The following is a 22020-nucleotide window of genomic DNA, read 5'->3' as shown; positions in this document are numbered from 1 at the left end:
TTTTTTTTTGCTCCCTCATGTACATCAATACCATGTTTTTCCCCCAATGGAAACTTTCCATGAAAGTACTTCGACGCGCCAGCTAATCATGTTTCTTTATAATGCATATTATTCCCAGAATAACAAACTGCCTGCATAGAAGTGACAGGGGCTACTTGAAAATGAGACGAAGATGGCCGGTGAAAATGATGATGGAAACTTGTTGCTCTGAGAAAGTATCGAAATTGAAAAGAAAGAAAAAAAAAAAGATCCGTCATACAAGGGTTTGATAGATCATAGATCATGCTAATAAAATCAGACCGTTGTCTACACATCTACCCATTCTGCTGCTCAGTAGTACTTTGGAACGGTCCCGACTGTTAGACTGTTGATCCAGCCCTCGATCACCATACTTTCCTTACCGCGAGATAGGTTGGTAAGTTCAGGAAGCTGTTCTTTAATCATTTTACACAAACTTGAACATGCGACCGCACGGTTCAAAATTTGCAAAAAGAAAGCCAAAGCAAATTTCTACGTTTCTACATAGTTTAAAAGAGTAAGCTCTAAGCATTAAAATGATGTACTTTTTAGAATTGGACATCCTTGCCTATTCAAAGGTGATTGAGGGAAGAGAGATTTAGAAGGTGCAGGTTCATATACTCCGAAAGGGAGAAAAGATGATTTAAACACTAGGGTCACTAAGGCGTGCTGTACAGAATACAAATAGTATCAAGTTATCAAAATTGTGATCAATTTGATTGACCTTCATCATTATTCGTCAAGCATGAAATACAGCATGCTATAGTCAATGTCGCCGTATCTATAGAGTTAGTAATAGTCATTTTTTTTTCTGGGGAGGGGGATGTAGTCGACGATCGGGCTACATGCACCAGCATTATTTTTAGGTTTAATGTCTCTCTTCTTTTTACTCTTTTTACTCGTATAAAACTCGTAGACAAAGTACTTCGACGCGTCAGTGGTGATCATGTTTCTTTATAATGCACATTAATCTCAGAATAACAAACTGCCTGCATAGAATTGAAAAGGGCTACTTGAAAATGAGGTGAAGATCGGTGGTGAAAATGATGATGGAAACTTGATGCTCTTAAAAAGTATCGAAATTGAAAAGAAATAAAAGAAAAACATTCGTCGTACAAGGGTTTGATAGATCATAGATCATGCTAATAAAATCAGACCGTTGTCTACACATCTACCCATTCTGCTGCTCAGTAGTACTTTGGAACGGTCCCGACTGTTAGACTGTTGATCCAGCCCTCGATCACCATACTTTCCTTACCGCGAGATAGGTTGGTAAGTTCAGGAAGCTGTTCTTTAATCATTTTACACAAACTTGAACATGCGACCGCACGGTTCAAAATTTGCAAAAAGAAAGCCAAAGCAAATTTCTACGTTTCTACATAGTTTAAAAGAGTAAGCTCTAAGCATTAAAATGATGTACTTTTTAGAATTGGACATCCTTGCCTATTCAAAGGTGATTGAGGGAAGAGAGATTTAGAAGGTGCAGGTTCATATACTCCGAAAGGGAGAAAAGATGATTTAAACACTAGGGTCACTAAGGCGTGCTGTACAGAATACAAATAGTATCAAGTTATCAAAATTGTGATCAATTTGATTGACCTTCATCATCATTCGTCAAGCATGAAACACAGCATGCTATAGTCAATGTCGCCGTATCTATAGAGTTAGTAATAGTCATTTTTTTTTTCTGGGGAGGGGGATGTAGTCGACGATCGGGCTACATGCACCAGCATTATTTTTAGGTTTAATGTCTCTCTTCTTTTTACTCTTTTTACTCGTATAAAACTCGTAGACAAAGTACTTCGACGCGTCAGTGGTGATCATGTTTCTTTATAAGGCACATTAATCTCAGAATAACAAACTGCCTGCATAGAATTGAAAAGGGCTACTTGAAAATGAGGTGAAGATCGGTGGTGAAAATGATGATGGAAACTTGATGCTCTTAAAAAGTATCGAAATTGAAAAGAAATAAAAGAAAAACATTCGTCGTACAAGGGTTTGATAGATCATAGATCATGCTAATAAAATCAGACCGTTGTCTACACATCTATATACCCATAGTGCTCCTCAGTAGTGCTTTGGAAAGGCCTCGACTGTCAGACTGTTGATCCAGCCCTCGATCACCATACTCTCTTTACCGCGAGGTAGGTTGGTAAGTTCAGGAAGCTGTTCTTTAATCATTTTACACAAACTTGAATATGCGACCGCACTGTTCAAAACTTACAAAAGGTAGTCCAAGATAAATTTCTGCTTTTCTATATAGATATAATATTAAAAGAGTAGACTCTAAACATAAGAATGATAGATAAACTTTAACAATTGGACCACCCTTGCCTATTCAAAGGTTATTGAGGGAAGACAAATTTAGAAGGTGAACGTTCATAAACTCCGAAAGGGAAAATGATGATATAAGCACTAGGGTCATTCAGGCGTGCTGTGCAGAATACAAATAGTACATGTATAAACCTATTTTGTAGGTTTTAAGCCGGGCGGTCACATAATGTAGATACATTGTATTTTCAACTATTTTACCATAGCTTTCGAACTAGTCAGACAGATCTGCATTTCGTCCAGTCTCTTTTTCTTCCTTCTTTCTTTCTCTGTCGCTGAAGAGTTTGGTTTAAAATGGAAGGGAGCTCAACCACGAGCACTGACGTTTCACTCCCCTTTTACCTTTTTTTAAAACCGTGCTCATCCACATAATATTGCCCCTGTTATCCTCATTCATTTGTACTCCATCATGATACTTCATTCTTCTTATGAGTACATCTCATTTTCTCATTATTTTGTCTTTTGATTGTGATCATGATTTAACTTTGAACATGAATGTAAGATACTGAGTGGCAAGCGATCCTCGCTTTCTGTGCATTTCGTGTGCTGTGTGCATTTCAATCAATTACAACTCACATCAAGTCATTTAAGATTGACATTTACCGAAAGAATTAAAAAATATAAAAAATGATTCAGTTTCATAAGAATCAAACACAAAAAATATGACCCTAATCCTAACTCCCTCATTAGCCTAAACCTGAAACCCTATCACAACCTTAACTCAAGCAGTTAAGTCCTTGGAGAGAATAAGCCCGGAGGATTTGTCGCAGGAGTAAAATATGTCCTGCCACCAAATCACTAAATTGGTCTCTTACAACAAAATAAAATGCATGAATTTAGTCAATCATTTTTTATCTGCACTCTCTCTCCCCTGAAAGTCATTGTTGCTATTTAGGTTTGTAAGGCTGCAGTCATATTGATGGGAAGGACATCCTTCTTTATTCTTTTCGTGTCAAATGATGAACATGTGTAATTAGTGAGGACATCTACATGTATAGTCTACACGACAGTTCAATGCGAGACTTGATTGTGAGTGGTTACATCATCCCCTTTGCCATCTTGAGTATTATAAGACTCATTTGTGAAACATGGGACATAATGTCCTATTCCATAACTTCCTTATAAAATCACATCCATTCTCTTCGTCCAATTTTACTCTTTGCATTAAATGCAACTTGGAATGGAATTAGTTTCTAATGTATTGTATGACAAACATTAACGAAACAATGATTTTAAAGCACAGATTTTACGCCAGGCATCGCATTAACTGCTTGGATATCATGTTTGCACATGAGCGTAAAATAACACTTCATGATTATGTCCTGGGGACCGTTTCATGAAACTTCTTGTCAGTGATTTACACTGACAACTGTTAAAAGCTACTGAAATCCTTGCGTCTGATTGGCTGATAGTAAATTTGTCGGTGAAAACCTCCGACGAACTCGTAGATGAAACGCCCCCCTGGTTGTCAGGCAGAAAGATCACGTGTAGGCCTATCATGATTCTGAGCAAACAAAAAAGCAGATGCACAAAGTTCACAACGATCGTAGCATTTATGACATAAATGTATATGTTTTTGTCTGTGTGTGCATGGGCGTCACCAGGGGGGGTGCGTTGGGTGCGAACGCACCCCCCTTCAGATCCTTAAAAAAAAAAAAAAAAAAAATCAGTCTGCGAGCGACCTCAACGCCGGACGCTAAATAATTATTCTTTTCTATTTAAAAAAAATATATATTTTGCACCAGGGACACACACACACACACACACACACACACACACACACACACACACACAAAATCGTCGGCAAAAACAATTCGCACCCCTGGTTCTGGCAGCACTGATTTTATACAATATCTATTAGTATTCTACAGTGTTTACTATTTATCGACCGTACTGTACATCCGTACGATACGGAGCACTTATACACGTTTGCATGTACGTATGCTACTTACAAGTATGTAGGGTCTATGTACGTTACTTCTGACCAATCCATATTGCCAGCCCAAGAGCAAGCCTTAGCCTCATTAAAAAAAAGAAAAAACATGGAGGGGCAAGCATATTTTAGTTCCCCCCCCCCCATAATTGATAATTACCGAAATGAGAAGATTTTCTTGCTTTTGAAAGAAAACAAATGTTGCCCCCATAAAAATATTGGAAGGCAAGCGCACCATTTGCCCCACCCCACATAATCATAATTGCCGCGATGAAAAGATTTTCTTGCTTTTTGTTAGAATTCAAGAAATCTGTCCAATTATTTCACCCAAAAGCAGTGGCGTAACTACGGAGGGGGGGGGGGGGGGAGGGTGCGCCCCCTCCCAATCCGCTGGTAAAAAAAAAAGATTTACCGAAATAGTAGTTCAAGTGTTAGTAAACTGCTTTTGAATGAAAGGGTGATCCAGAAATAAGATATTTTTCTATGATTTCTTTTAACCATAATTAAATAGGTATATAGTGTGAAACATTGTTCAAAAAGCCCGGACCCGACAAAAGATTGTGATTCCTGGTTGGCATTCTGCATAATATAAGCAGGATGTGCGCAGTGTACTCAGTACATCCGAACGAAGAGTCGCTACAATGTTGCGCAATGTGATGTAGAATGTACACCTTTGTACCTTACGCTTCGTTATATCAAAGCTAGATCATTGATTTTGCAGTGTTGCTTTACATACTAGTCTATATGAAAATGTCTTGCATTGCCAATAAAAAGACTTGACATGGGCTAATTCCTAACTTTTCCATGTATACAATACACACACACAAACAAACACGCACAATTAGTTTAGGGGATGCTCTAAAGTGCAGATTTTGGACATCCTTTCCCCGCTTGGTCACTTCGACGCCACCTCGCTGGTCATACCTCCCCCAGTCATGAACATAAACCCACACCCTTGACTACCAGTGGCGGATCCAGGGGGAGGGGCGCACCGGGCGTTCCCCCCCCCCCCTCTAATTTCCAAAGCGAAAAAAAAAAATAATATAGCTGCAAACGGCAGTTTTTGGAAGGTAAAATGTCAAAATTTTCAAGCTCGCTCGCTCCTCTCGCTTGCATTTAGTCATAATGCCATTCTCCCTGAAGTTGCCGCCAGTAATTGCCGGCAGTTGCGCCTGCTGCGTCCCCCCTTAATTTCCAAAGCGAAAAAATATAGCTACAAACGGCAGTTTGGGGACTGTAAAATGTCAAAATTTTCAAGCTCGCTCGCTCCGTTCGCTCGCATTTCATTTCATTTCATTTTCATTTCAATTTATTTTCATATTTCTCACATATATCACAATAAAGTATATAAATAAGAAAATTATACAAAACATAATTCAGATGAGACTTCATCAGAATGTACAGAAGTTTGATTTGGTATAAACATGAGGTCTGTATGCATGCGAATTACACTGTGGTCATAATGCGAAAAGAAATATGATGGGGCCTGCGTAAAAGCATTAGCTTGTACAGCCGCAGGTCCCGTGAGTAATCAGATTAGGGGAAGTTTAAAGTACGGATGTTTTTTAAGACCAACTATATCTGGGGAAACCGATTAAAACAAACAAAACAAAAAATCCAATTAAATATATATCACTAAATAAAAATACAGAAAAACAGAAAGCTGAAAGGTCACATGTTGCAGCAGTGAGCAACAACTGCAGAGATTCAAGGGGTGTGTTGCAGAGTATAGAAAATGGCGTAACTGTATGTCATAAATACATAAGTAGAAGGCAGGTGGGATAATGAGATTTGTCGTGAATGTAAACAATACCGAAAGCTCAGGAGTAACATTCCAGCATGGGTCCTAAAACCAAGCATTCCGTGTGACCATAGTAACCGACAGCTGTCACGCGCGAGAGTTTCGATAACCGAGTGGAACAATAGGTGCATGAACTGCGCAATAGGCAGACTGTTCAAAAATAGTGTTCATGGTTAGGATCCCGCCGGACTAAGGTGGGATAGACAAGGGGTAACATGTAAAGAGTAACAAGAACTATACACTATGCATGCCGTACAATGTAGCTGCTAAGAAGATATTGAGTTCGTTCCAATATTTGGGCCCAGCGAACATAATGGTTTTTTTCGCGAAAATTGTTCGGGTACGTGGAAGGTGATATGCGTAACGTTGACGAGTTGGATAATCATGAACTGTATAATTTCTTGTAAACATTTGGGAAAATACGTCTGGTAATTGGCCAGTTGAAAATTGAAACATAAACAGGCCGACGTTGTAATAAAATAACTCGGGAATTTTCAAAATTTTATTACTTACAAAAAGTTCGTTCGTGTGAGATAAATATCCAGTGTGGTTAACAATTCTAACAGCTCGTTTTTGTACAAGAAATAACGAATCGATAAGGTTTTTAGAAGCATTTCCCCACGCCAGAATCCCATAGTTGAGATAGGGAGATATCAAAGTTGAATATATGCTCTGTAGAATATTACTTGGAAAATAATAGCTAAGTTTGTTAAGAACCCCGGTATTTCTAGCAATAATTCTGCTTACATAATTAACATGGGTTCTCCAAGACAAATCACTATCGATATGAAGACCCAAAAATTTTGTATTGTTGACCTGTGACAGATCAATGTTGTTTATCTTGACAGAGAGAGGTAACACAGGTAGCGAATTACTGAATAACATATACTGAGTTTTATCAATGTTTAAGGATAATTTTTTTCGCAAAAATCCAAGATTGGACAGAAACAAGTTCTTTATTTATTATGTTTATAAGCGCATCAGGATTTTGATGAGAGAAGAACAAATTTGTATCATCTGCAAAGCAAACGAAGGAGAGAATCTTAGAGGAGTTCTGGATATCATTAATATATAAAATAAAAAGAAGTGGGCCTAACAAGGAACCCTGTGGAACACCACAAGAAATCAGTTTTGGTTGGGAATCGTGACCGTGAATACTTACAAATTGTTTTCTATTCGTTAAATAATCAGTGAACCATTCTAGCGCCCTTCCCCGAATTCCGTAATGATTTAACTTATAAAGTAAAATGTCATGGTCTATTGTATCAAATGCCTTGGAGAAGTCAAGGAAAACACCGACAGTGTGAGAAACATCATCTATAGCATGAGCTATCTTATCAATAAACTTGAGTAATGCGTGAGTTGTACTATGTTTTTTCCGAAATCCAAATTGAGATTCAGTAAATATTTTTGCCTGAAGAAAAAAATTAAGGGTGCGTTTATACACAAGTCTTTCGAGTATCTTTGAAAAAGAAGTTAAAAGAGAAATGGGGCGATAATTATTGACACGGTCTTTTCGCCCTTTTTTAAAAATGGGAACAACTCTGGCTACTTTCATTTTTTGAGGAACTTTACCAGTAGACAAAGATTGATTGAAAATATAAGTAAGAGGCGAGATTATTTCATGAATCACATTTTTTACCAAGAAGTTTGTGATTCCATCATATCCCGAACTTTTTTTATTATTTAACTTATCTACAATCTTTATTATTTCATCTTCGACAATTGGGACAAAAAATAAAGATTCCATATTCCTACTACCCAGGAAAGAGTGAAATTCTCGCTGTGCTTCAGGAATTCTATCAGCCAGATTTGGCCCAATGTTTACAAAAAAATCATTAAAAACTTCAGCTATATCTATGGGGTCATCAATACGAACATCATCCTCTTGAATATAACTAGGCACGTTATTATCAGTATTACGTTTCAACGCTCGGTTTATCACCCTCCACGTACCCTTCACATCAAATTTACATTTGTCGAATTGATTCATAAAATACATCCGTTTGGCTGACCGTAATGCAGAAGTGAGGATATTACGATACTGAGTATATCTGGACTTGTTTGTAACTGTGGGTACTTTGCGATATTTATGATAAAGTTTATATTTCTTATTGATTGATTTTAAAAGTGATTTTGTAACCCATGGCTGCCGGGGTACTTTTTTATGATTTGAGTTAGAGAATTTACGACAAGGGATAGCAATATTAAGCTGAGTTATCAAAATATCTATAAAAATATCAAAAGATAGATTTACGTCATTTTGATTATATACAATCGACCAATCAACGAGTTTCAACCTTTCTCTAAAACTATTCAGGTTCGAGTCTGACATAACACGAAAACCGGATTTTTTTTGCACACTGTCAGCAAGAGGGTGGATACTACCAATAAGTGCATACACAGGAAAATGATCAGAGATATCCGTAACAACAATACCAGATGAAATATCAGAAAATGACTTGTTAACAAATATATTATCTATTAAAGTAGAAGAGAGGTCGGTGATTCTTGTAGGTCTTCTTATGAGAGGAATAAAAGACTTAGACAACAGTTGATTAAGAAACTCTTGGCAATTATGATTATCATAATTTAAAAGATTTAAATTAAAATCACCCATAAGAAAACATAATTTATTCTTGAAATAGTTATTCGACAAAATACCGTGGATTAATTCACCGAATTCAGTAAAATTAGAGTTTGGTGGCCTATAAATTTCTCCAACAATTACATTTCCTTTATTTGGTACTTTTATCTCAATGAAAATACTTTCAAAAAATTCTGTCATAAAACTGAACTCTTCTAATAACCGATGGTTTAAATTTTCTGTTACATAAAAACCAACTCCACCTCCTTTCTTGCACGGTCTATTATTTGTAATCAGTTTGAATCTATCAATATGAAACAATGAAGAAGGAGACACCTCCTGTAACCATGTTTCACTGAGGCCGATGACACCAAATGTGAATCGTAATTCATCAATGAATAAGCGAAGTTGATCAAAATGTTGGTTTAAACTCCTAATATTAAAATGAGAAAAAAAGATTTGATTTGGGTCCGAATTGGATAATGTAATGACATCTTTTTCTAAGCAGTAACTTGTAGAAAACATGTGAGGTGGAATATCATTAGGATCAAAATCAAGTTTTAATTCATCGGTTTCTGTGGTTGAAAAAAATTTTAAGTCAGAATTATCACCGTTCTCATTATTTGTAATGGTTACAGAACTTTCACCTTCCAATGACCGAACATCTACAAAAGCATTACTCATATTCATTGTGATAAAACTCAAAGCAATTCATCCTATTTTCGTTGGGAAATGTAACAGAATGTACAGCAATGTTGGGCAAGCCATATTGCCGTTGACCTGGACACAAAATGGTAGAAGACACGTAAACATGTTTGTCTTTGAGACATACATGCACCTGGACAGTTGATGCCGACATTGGAAAAACATGTTTATGCAAGAAGGAGGAAAAATACACCAGCGTAAATGCATGGAATTCGGAAATGCGAATAACAAGTGAACAATTAAGAAGTACTGGGGCACTGCAAATGCGAATGGAATGTGACACTAGGTGGGATAATGTATGAAACAATTTTCCATAGGTAAATATGAGAACATAGGGATGCATAGGTTCAACCTGTGCGGGTGACACTTCGGTACGTTCAATTAAAAATTGTAAACATGTGACCTTCCTTAAGGGCAAATGTGCACATTTGGCGTTGCCAATGAATACAAGGATGAAACATTTAAACATCAATGCAGAGACAAACGAAAAAATAAGCATGTACATCACTAGCTCTACCTTAGAGCACTTCACTAATGATAGTAGAGTGACAAAAAATATCAAACTACACATTTCTTTCGAAGATATCGACAGCCAACCCACCCTCCTCTCTTAATCCATTATATAAAATAAATTTTTAAAATCTAATTATCCAGGTTTATGGTAAGATTCATTATGTAGTACATAGCGGTATCAAAAGAAATATCACAACCCCCTCCAAAAGAGGGACTCATGTGAATACATTATACCTTGTGCATGTCACACGAGTTTAAAACATGGAGGGAATATACTCCGGTAGCCGTGGAAGAAAAATGTACTATACCAATGCATGCCTTGAACATGCAAGTTATGGGAGACTTTCCTTTCCAAAAGGAGCAAAAACAGACAACGAATACATAATGCTAATAACACGCAGTTATTATACCTTCAGTTAATCGTTGCTTAAATCACCCGAAAGGCTCCTGACCTACACACACAATACATGGAGTCGCAGCTAGGCCGCCAAACTCGCAACCCCCGCAAGCAAAGCCTGGTTCTAAAACAACATGGCGGTCGGTCTACTTCTCCGACCCGTAACCGATGCACATATCGGTAAAATATCAAAATACAATTTATCAATACAAAGTTGTGAGTCATTTCTTTTCACTATTGTAACAGTAATAATGTGGGTATCATCATCACCTTTGTATACAATTATAGCCAGAAAGCATAAAACACTAATACGGTGTATTGTTAAGAACTCAGAAATGGCAGAGGTTAAGTGCAAAATGCGTGAATGAATAAGACGAAATAAATGAAAGGATATTACTCATGATATAAATTCCAGTCCGACGCAGCTTTTTCTTTCCATTTTAACACAACCTTGATTCATTATGTAGTACATAGCGGTATCAAAAAGAAATATCACAACCCCCTCCAAAAAAGGGACTCATTACATTATACCTTGTGCATATCACATGAGTTTAAAACATGGAGGGAATAAACTCCGGTAGGCGTGGAAGAAAAATGTACTATACAAATGCATGCCTTGAACATGTAAGTTATGGGAGTCTTTCCTTTCTAAGAGGAGCAAAAACAGACAACCAATACATAATGCAAATAACTTGAAGTTATTAAACCTTCAGTTAATCGTTGCTTAAATCACCCGAAGGCTCCAGCTAGAGTTAATGTAGGTTTAAAACATGGAGGGAATATACTCCGGTAGGCGTGAAAGAAAAATGTACTATACAAATGCATGCCTTGAACATGCAAGTTATGGGAGTCTTTCCTTTCTAAGAGGAGCAAAAACAGACAACGAATAGATAATGCTAATAACTTGCAGTTATTAAACCTTCAGTTAATCGTTGCTTAAATCACCCGAAAGGCTCCAGACCTACACACACAATACATGGAGTCGCAGCTAGGCCGCCAAACTCGCAACCCCCGCAAGCAAAGCCTGGTTCTAAAACAACATGGCGGTCGGTCTACTTCTCCGACCCGTAACCGATGCACATATCGGTAAAATATCAAAATACAATTTATCAATACAAAGTTGTGAGTCATTTCTTTTTACTATTGTAACAGTAATAATGTGGGTATCATCATCACCTTTGTATACAATTATAGCCAGAGAGTATAAAACACTAACACGGTGTATTGTTATAAGAACTCAGAACTGGCAGAGTTTAAGTGCAGAATGCATGAATGAAAAAGAATGGCATCTTTATGCCATTCTTCTGATGTTGCTGCCAGTAATTGCCTGCAGTTGCGCCCGGTGCGCCCTCCCCCTCCCCCCCCCCCCTTAATTTCCAAAGCGGAAAAATATGGCTAAGAACGGCAGTTTTTGGACTGTAAAATGTAAAATTTTCAAGCTCGCTCTCTTCGCTCGCTCGCATTTAATTGTTACGCAATTCTCCTGATGTTGCTGCCAGTAATTGCCGGTAGTTGCGCCCGGTGCGCCCCCCCCCCCCTCCTTTATTTCCAAAGCGAAAAAATATGGCTCCAAATGGCAGTTTCTGGACTGTAAAATGTCAAAATTTTCAAGCTTGCTCTCTTCGCTTGCTCGCATTTAATTGCTATGCCATTCACCTGATGTCGCTGCCAGTAATTGCCAGCAGTTGCGCCCGGTGCGCCCCCCTTAATTTCCAAAGCAAATAAATATGGCTAAGAACGGCAGTTTTTGGACTGTAAAATGTAAAATTTTCAAGCTCGCTCGTTCCGCTCGCTCGAATGTAATCATTATGCTCTCCTGATATTGCTGCCAGTATTTGCCAGCAGTTGCGCCCGATGCGCCCCCTTAAATTCTAAAGCGAAGAAATATAGCTACAAACGGCAGTTTGTTTGTTTTTTACTGTAAAATGTCAAAATTTTCAAGCTCGCTCGCTCGCTCGCTCGCATTTAATTGTTACGCAATTCTCCTGATGTTGCTGCCAGTAATTGCCGGCAGTTGCGCCCGGTGCGCCCCCCCCCCCTCCTTTTTTTCCAAAGCGAAAAAATATGGCTCCAAATGGCAGTTTCTGGACTGCAAAATGTCAAAATTTTCAAGCTCGCTCTCTTCGCTCGCTCGCATTTAATTGCTATGCCATTCACCTGATGTTGCTGCCAGTAATTGCCAGCAGTTGCGCCCGGTGCGCCCCCCCCCCCTTAATTTCCAAAGCAAATAAATATGGCTTCAAACGGCAAGTTTTGGACTGTAAAATGTCAAAATTTTCATGCTCGCTCGCTCGCTCGCTCGCATTTAATTGTTATGCAATTCTCCTGATGTTGCTGCCAGTAATTACCGGCAGTTGCGCCCGTTGCGCCCCCCACCCCTCCTTTATTTCCAAAGCGAAAAAATATGGCTCCAAATGGCAGTTTTTGGACTTTAAAATGTCAAAATTTTCAAGCTGCCAGTAATTTGTCGTTTCACACCGTCATTCCATAATCCATTTATAGGGGGTACAACCCCCTCCGGCACTTCCACACCCTCCCCCCACCCTTGCTCGCTCCCTCGCATACTAACCCCCCCCCCCCCCCCCCCCAAGATGAAATCCTAGCTACGCCGGTGCCCTTTCCCCGGTTGGTTTCCCTCAAAAAACAGTAAAAGTCTAGGGATTGAGAGCTTCCTATATTCCAAATGTCTGTCCAAAAAATCTCGTAAACATTTAGTGTCAAAACGCACCCCCCTTGAAAAAAAGCTGGTGACGCCCCTGGTGTGTGTGTGTATGTGTGTGTGTTTGTGTGCGTCACGTGAATACTGTATGGCAAATATCGAAACAATAATATTTATCGAAAGAATATATCTTAAACTGATATTGTATCTATATGATCGAAATATATCAATAATATAACATGGTACTCAACCGCTTAACGTAATCATGCCAAAAGGGCCTTAACACCATAGACTTTGTACACTATTAGTGCCCTTTTGGCATGAGGCCGACGGTATCATCAAGCAAAATATATAAGTACAAGGTATACACCTGAATTAATTCTGGAATCGAAAGCGTAATGATTAAGAAGCCCTTAGTAATTAAGATTTTGTGAAAAAAAGAAAACATAAGGTATTTTCTTTGGGATAAAACTCCTAAGATGGTTATATCTAAACGGTGATGAAGCCCTCACAATGCCTGAAACAGGCTGATTCACAGTGATGTTCACTCAATAATAATAGTTCAGTTTTCCTGAATTCTGGACATTATCAATTGTAAGATGTTAAGAAATCGTTGGACATAGAGATGATTCTATATTAAAGTTGACGAAATTTGCAGATGCCAAGTATGATACTGTTTGAATATGCATTTTAAAGAATATGCTGTCAGTATATCCACGGTGTTCTACAATGTTCTATGAACAGTTATAGACCGTTTAGCAAGGGGGTTATTCTATAATTACTGTCTAACGGAGAATAATAAAGATCACTCACGGTGGTTAAATTTTTGGAGCAGTAAATTCTATAGCTTCGTATTACAATGTACCGAAGCTAACTGTAGCACAGTGCCTTACAACACCTAACCATAGTGTTCACATATTTTCAAAATGTTATATCTCGTTCCAGAGTGAAAGCAGCATCTCAACATGACCGGTTTGACAGTGATTTCTCTGTTCTGCTTTGTGGCAGCCACCGTCGCCGTGTGTGCCGACGCAGAACTGCAATGTAAGTGAAAGTTTCTTTTATTGCCAAAAAAGACAATACAAGCCATCTTCATTTCTGTTTTGGCCTTCCAAATGATGACATTCGAAGATTTTAGTAGCCCGAACCTGCTGCCAATAAGAGAGAGAGAGAGAGAGAGAGAGAGAGGTCGTGTCGAGACCCGATACTAGGGAGCTTTAGATCTTAGACGCGCGGACCATGACGCAAATCTCTCGTTTGAAGAGGCTACACCCCAGTAAATAATGCCAGTGCATATCTTGGCAATCAATGACTTAAAGTCAAAGATATAAAACACCTGTTTCTTGACCCTGCTTGACCCTGGCCTAATCTAAGCATCAGTCATCGCCACAGCGCCACAGGAGGGGGGGGGGGGGGGGCACCGCGAGAGGAGGAGATTGTTTTGGTTTTGGCATGGGCCACGTAGCTCCATGGTGCGTGTGTGTGTGTACGTGTGTGTGTGTGAGTGTAGACATTCAGCGTATGCAGACAGAGCATGCCTGTACTGTAGTGACTGGAACTATTGTCATTCCATTTTGCTCTCCCCTTCTCCCTCCCCCATCTCTCCCCCATCTCCCTCCCTCTCTCCCCCTCGCTCTCCCCCCCCCCTCTCTCTCTCTCTCTCTCTCTCTCTCCCTCTCTCTCTCTTTCTCAATGATCCAGTCAGCAGGCTGATTGTAACCAGGGAGGTAGTCTCACCTCCCCGTTGTAACTCACTGCCAAATAGCACATTGTCAGCACCGGCAAACTGGCAATGCTCTACTTCTTATTCCTGTATTTTCGTTATTTACGGGTCGATTTTTTTCGTTCGAAATGTAAAATGGATGACCATAGAATTTCTCAATAGAATATAAAATTGAAAACTTTAGAAAGGATAGAGAAAATTGAGTTCACTTTGAATGGTCTGCCACAGGCAGATATCCTTATCATGCTCTTACGTAATACGACAGCTGCTGGAGTCATCAAACCCTGGCTTGGCCTCCAGGTTTGTCACGCCTGAGCAGAAAGTTTATTTGCAATGGACACGTCCTTCGACTCCCAACTCCCAAACGACAAATATACGCACCCCACTTTGGTTATGCCCCAGTTGGGGACTCGCCTCAAACGAGGGATTGACGGCATGCGTTCAATGGGAAAAAAAAATACAAAAACAAAAACATGATCTGAGCGTGCGCAGTAGCGCGGGTCAAGTTGACGCACGCTTCTGCGCACGCTCAGATCATTTTCCCCCCCAGGCCTTTGAACGTCCGCGCGTCTAAAATCTAAAGCTCCCTATTGTAATATGTAGACCCTACGTTTACAGTCTTTAAAAAACAAACAAATTTCCATCATTCCTGAGTGCCCCTTTCTTAAAATCAAATGTATGATTGGCTAATGTGTGATGTGGGCCCCTATGCTCTTTTAACCACACTATAAGGAAAATGTCGATGTCTTTATTCAGATTATGCTTTTTTTTCTGGATGTGACCGTTGTCTGTCTATAAATATGTTGACCCAAACGTATGAGACACGTGATCATTTGGTAGAATATTATGGAGTTGGAAAATTCTTCAACTATAACAATGTGTGGCGTGTGGTGAGCTGTAACTATCTGTCGTGGATTTCAAATTTTCTTCTTCCAAGAGGAATATCCTGAAAAGATACTAGTACACACATGTACCAGGAAAAAAAAAAAAAAAAAAAAAAAAAAAAAAAAACCTCTCACTTTTTATATCTCTCTTTCTCTCTTTTGGTACCGAATGATATCACTCTAATAATAAATATTTGCTTAACCTCCTTTGTGGAGTTATTTTGTATGAGCTCCACTGCGGAGAGTTCCATTATGAGCTCCCTCGTGGAGACTTTATGAGCTCCTTCGTGGAAACTTTATTATGGTATATTCTTGTTTGATACTCTTTTAAGATTTATTATATTTCATTTATGTCAGTATTGTCTGGGGCAAATTATTTGTTGTATAGGGTCCCATTTCCCCCTCTCTCTTCTTTCTTTAAAACACAACTTTCTCTCACAATTTCTTCCCACAGGGGGAGACAAAAGCTCATACCTCTTTAGTTGTTGTTGTTGTTAAAGTCCAATAGTATACAAAAGTATGAATGATAGACTGAAACTCCAACACAGTGACAAAAAAGACAATTGTTTCATTACACCCGCAATATTATGTCTGAGTAATTTCTTTTTGGTTTGGGTCAAATTGTAAGATATCATATTCTATGTTCAACAGACGAAATATGGGTAGGGCTTGCAGTTGCGAAAATATACTTATACCCGTTCCGACTACAGTTTCTTCGCACGGTTTGCTATGCAATTGAAAAACCTGTTTGTTTTGTTGGGAATTTGGACAGTCATTTAATATCCATAAATCATAATCAAAGTACCTTAATTGGTGTCGATACAAAAAAACTTTTCAAAAGCCCCGCCCCCATACCGATGGAATAACCCTTGCAAGGCCTTGTCTAACTGATGGACATAATTTATTGTCTGTGACGAATTATTTTTTTAATCCTATCCCTTTATCATGCAAAACAAACATTAACAAACAAACACACAAATAAAGAATTGACAGTAGTAACATTTGTAAAATGCATAACAAATAAAGTAAGCCATATATATGATAACAGACGAGAAGAAAACAAAAACCCCTCTTTGATTATTGGTACAGACGTGATTATCTAAGATTGTATTATGAAAACACCATCAGCATTAGAAAGTCAACACTAGTCATTAACAGTGCTCGTTTGCTTTGGCCCCTCCCACTGACTGGTGGAGACGTGTTTTTCCCCTTGTCTCCTGTAATAACAATAGACCTATATTTTTTCTTACTCACCATCCAAGACAGACAAACTTGGGTAACTTTTTCGATGAATATATAACAAAACGGAGTACACGAATATTGACCGAACAGGTATACTCTTGACCACTTTCAATATGACCGTGGGTCTCTAAACGACTCTGTAGATGAATGAGCGAGATGAATAGCTGACATCCATACCCGCAAAGTGAGTGACCAATTAAAGATAGTGCTTGTGTTCTGAATATAGTTAATTGAGACCGATTGACCATTACGCTCTCTCATCATATATGTCATTTCAGATGAAATGGTGTGCGAGCATCGCACTATGTCTCTCGGCTGTCCCTCCGGAGAACAGGTTTACACCATGAGTGCAAGCTACGGTCGTCGTAGCAACCGCTTGTGTACGACTGGACCGATACATACCACCAACTGCCACAGCGGGAGTTCCCTGTCTCGGGTCTCGAGTGCCTGCGATCGGCAGTCATCGTGCAGCGTTGCTGCATCCAACTCTGTCTTTGGCGACCCCTGCGTTGGTACCTTCAAGTATTTGGAGGTCGTGTACGTCTGCGCCTCATGGACGCAGAGGCGTGTGTGCGAGCATTCCACTCTCAGCCTGTCCTGCCCCTCTGGACAGACGATCATCATCGGGGACGCCCTGTACGGTAGGACTACAGGAGCAAGCGTCTGTCCTCACTCAAGCATCCGAACGCAAAACTGCAGAGCAGCCTCATCATTGTCTACAGTGAAGAGCAGCTGCGAAGGGCGAAACTCCTGCTCAGTGGCTGCCACAAACGGCGTGTTTGGCGACCCGTGCGTGGGTACTTACAAGTACCTGGAAGTGCAGTACGACTGTGTGTGATCAAAGCATTCGGTAAGTTAACTCCATTGATACACTGTATTGTTCGTCCTATTTGAATCTGTAACACATTAGCGTCAATTTGTAGGTCTATATAATTTGCCCAACTGAGAAAAGAAGAGCATAATTGTGACCCTGCATCACAGAACAAACAAAAAGTCGCCAGACATAAGTTTTTAGTTAAGGGCAGATTCTAAAAGAGCAGACTCTAAGCTTTAAAATGATCTATAGCTCAATTGAAATGGACTCTCCTAACCTATCTAAATATTGGAAAGAAAGCACACACTCTGGAAAAGTGTGAACCGAGAAAAGAGACTCTAAAGTGAGGGTCTATCTGTCTATTTAAGCGTTTCATCTTTACCAAACCGTGCTAGCTGTGCGATGAATGGGACCAAAAAAAAAAAAAAAACAGGATGTAAACCACTGGAGCAACATCAATGAAGGGATTATCATACTAAATTGAAATTGAGCATGTTCTATTAACACATTCTGTCTATGAATACTGCCAACTTAAAGCAGTAGCTCTATCCATTCAAAAGTTATCAGACTTGAAAGTGAAGAGTGTGCAAGTGGTTATCAAGAAATGAAAAGGGGCCTCTAAGACTTATTTGATCTCACTACTCTACAAAAAAGGGTTTTAGAAAAATTGCTGAAAATGCCCTTTCACATTCATTTTATGATCCCAAAGTTGAAAATTATGTAGAAGAAGGGTAGCTCTTTCAGAAAATATGAAAAACTTAATATTGACTTAGTTGACCCGTCTCACCTCTTTTCAGTCCTCACGTAAAATCAAGGGGTGCGACTTTTTGTTCGTTTTGTGATGCACGGTCACAATTACTAAATCTTCTTATGTTGATTCTTGTAAGCATTCAGAGGTTTATTCATCCTCTCCCTATACGCTTTAAGAAAAAAGAAAATCTGATACTGATTACAAGCAACGCGTCAGGTTTACCGAAAAATATTGCCAGAACCATCATCTAGAAAATCTGCCCAAGGAATTAAACAAGTTGGTGGGGATGACTAAAACCCCTTTATAACGAGTTATATTGGAGTGTGGATATTTTCTTGCTGTGACTGGTAGTGAAATTATCAAATTAATATAGCATGCAGGAGGGATGAAAGCGGACATTTGACCCTGCATCACAAAACAAAAAGTCGCTAGAGATGGATTTTTCGTGGAGGACAGATTCTTAAAGAGCACAGTCTAAGCTTTAAAATGATGTGTAACTCATATCAGCTGGACTCCCCTAACCTATCTAAATAATGGAAAGAAAGTGCACACTCTGGGAAAGTGCGAACTGAGAAAAGAGGCTCTGAAGTACAGGATCTATTCAAGCGCTTAATTTTTACCGAGCCGTGCTAGCTGCGCAATGAAGGGGACAAAACACAGGATGTCAACCACCGGAGCAACAACAATGAAGGGATTATCAGATTAAGCTGAAATTAAATATGTCTTATTGACTTGAAAATGAAGAGTGTGTAAAGGATTTCAAGAAATGAAAGGGGACGATTAGACATACCTGATCATTCTTTTCTCCTCCAAAAATTGGTTGTAGAAAAATTGCTGAAAACACACTTTCCCATTCATGTTATGATCCCCCCCCCAAAAAAAAAGAATAATGTAAAAGGAGGATAGCTCTTTCAGAAAATATGAAAAACTCAAGATTGACTCGGTTGACCCATTTCACCTTTTTTTTTTTTTTTTTGAGTCCTCACGTGAAATCAAGGGTGCGACTTTTTGTTCGTTTTGTGATGCACGGTAACAATGTACTTGTCATTTTGACATTGTGAGCACTGATGAGTGTTATACAAATGCCTTGCGTTATAAATGACATAGGCCCTACTCAGTTGTTTTGTCTGAAAGTGTATGCAAGAATTGTACTGCATATGCACCACCATAGATTTTTACAAAGCATGGATGGATCCGTTTGGAATAATTCTTTCTTCCCTCGAGACAATATTCGAAGGGTCTGGTCCCAAAGCGAGTTAACTCCTGTCACTTTCATTTGAGGTATTTGAGATTTAAGCTTCTAATAAACAAAGCAAATGGTATGTATTCAGATCACAACGTCACGAATATTCCTTGTTATGTATCAGGCGAGCTCCCACTGGAAAGATTTTATTTTGCTCTATCTGATGATGGATTTACATTAAAATGCTGAAAAATGACGCTTAACCTGTTTTGCAAGAAACTCTTCATTTACTTGCGAGCGGGGCAAATATAACTCGGAGGGGATGTCAAAATAAGGCAATATCTTTATATTCTCGCGCATGCGCGACGGTCGTGTGGTAGTTTCGACTGGGTGCATCCAGGAGCCACCTATATATATCGCTTAATTACTTAAATTGCATCGATTGATCTATATATATATATATATATAAATATATATATTACAAATATATATATATATATATATATATATATATATATTGTTAATGATGATAACGCCATGTAGGTAAGACAATGCTGTCCTTTTCCGGAGTCGGTAGAAGTTCCATGAAAATGGCTGATAATGTTTTTAATGAGAGAGGTATTTTGCCAGATAGCAAATAATATGTCCTTTTCCCCTGCGGTTCATTTTAATCATGACCTTACAAACAATAATTCACATTTCTCCTTTGTGCTTCTGCAGGCTTGCAGTTGATGTCTTTACCACATGGAGACAATGGACTTGAACAACAAAATAATGTTGGACTCTTTGGAGGGTTGTTACTTGACGCTGTTTTTCTGGTTCTACTGGGATATCTTCTAATACTATTTAATTCTATCCAGATGAATGGGTGAACTTTCTTAAGTTGGTGACACATAAAATTGAGTTATCCAGGCTCTTTCTCTGACGTCATTTGCTACAAGAACTCAACAAAAAAGAAATTGACGAAAGGGTACATGCTTTCATCAACATAACAACAAATACATTCAGATCTGAAAAATCCAACGCAAGTGCTTGTAGTACAGATGTATTTTTTTCTTTTTATAGCGAAATCGTCTGAGCAACATTGAACAGAACACAGGCTTATCAAAATTCTGACAAACGAGATCAGATGATTTTCATCCATGTTATTCAGACTTTGACTTATTACTGTATGAACTAATATTGGATGATGGAAGCGGTTGCCAAGTATAGGATCCAATAAAAAAGCTAGAAATATCGAAGGGTTTGACATCCTGGTTTTACTTCAATTATTGTACTTCTTTTCTGAACATGATTCATGATTGTATGCATTGTCTGCGATTTCTCTTCCATATAACATGCATGAAATAATAAAACTTTCAGATCTGTCAGCATATACTGAAAACGGCTCTGATTGTTATGTATGAGTGAATTCGTTCTTTTAATGTTTTAGGTTATATGAGTACAGTAGTTAGTACATCAAATCACCTTCGCGTGTGTTCCCCTGTAGATGATCTTTACAATTTCACTTCGAAAATGAGGTGATTTGATGCCAAGGGTAGGTATTATTATTACACTGTATTATTTTTCATTTCATGTCATAAAGACGAGATTATAGATGACGAGTTCCACATGTTCATGTCAGTGGTAGAATGTTGTGAAGATATGCAGTCAAGTGCTATTTCCAGAGTGGTTACAACGAATAACGTTGATTCGCAAAATCATTTAGAACTTTAAAATTCCTAATGTTTCTATTCCAAGCGAGAGTTCCTCTACCATTCTTTTCATCCGATTTTACTTCATAATTATTTTAAATTAGATAAACTGTGAATTTGACAGGAGACAGTTTAAAATATCAAATATTCAATGTTTTAAGATTTTGCAACCTTACTCTTTTCGACTACAGATTTAGAGGATTTTTAGGTATTACAATGTGCATCGATGACTGAATCTGTTTTTGCATAAACGACATTGTGGTGTCGGATCTTAACGAAATTCTACCGTCTTTGTAATTCAAACTTTCACAGGATAATATTTATATGCGACGTATAAATGCAATTACTGAAGTTGTGCTTGTGTATTATAAGTATACGTGTACAGAGTCAAACATTAAATTTCTTTATTTTTTTTTCGATTGACACTTTGAGTCACCTTACCATATCTAAAGTAAAATTAATAATAATATACATATATGATATCATAAATTGGTGAAATATTGTATTATGATATACCAGGGGGAATGGGTTTCTGTCCTCTTATTGGAGCATAACAGATACATGTGACTAAATCTAGATTGCAAGGGATGTCACACGAGGTTAGATGTTTTGAAGCTTTTGACATCCGCTTTATTTGTCCAGACAAACAGAATTAAAAAAAAAACAACTATATATTAACGGTGGTGTGTTGGATACAATGTATATGGAATTAATTATATTCCACATACTAAGAATCTTGCTATAGGATTGGTCAAGAGCTGATCACGTGATAAAGCGTAGTTTTG

The 22020-nt window shown here is 38.5% G+C and overlaps 1 protein-coding gene across 1 annotated transcript; it reads left to right on the top strand.

Moving 5' to 3' along the window:
- The first annotated feature begins 13909 nt into the window (after positions 1 to 13909).
- On the top strand, positions 13910 to 20370 carry LOC139717514 (L-rhamnose-binding lectin CSL3-like). Its single transcript, XM_071629018.1, has 3 exons — positions 13910 to 13988; positions 17072 to 17643; positions 20262 to 20370. The coding sequence occupies exons 1-2, from the start codon at positions 13910 to 13912 to the stop codon at positions 17629 to 17631; spliced, it is 639 nt and encodes a 212-aa protein (XP_071485119.1). The 3' UTR covers positions 17632 to 17643; positions 20262 to 20370.
- Positions 20371 to 22020: the final 1650 nt, after the last annotated feature.

Source organism: Diadema antillarum, unplaced genomic scaffold (assembly GCF_040938485.1).
Source record: "Diadema antillarum isolate AM-2024a unplaced genomic scaffold, OU_Dant_1.0 scf00000076, whole genome shotgun sequence".
Taxonomy (NCBI): Eukaryota; Metazoa; Echinodermata; class Echinoidea; order Diadematoida; family Diadematidae; genus Diadema; species Diadema antillarum.
Note: the sequence above shows the minus strand (reverse complement) of the source record. Positions and strands in the feature narration are given on the sequence as shown.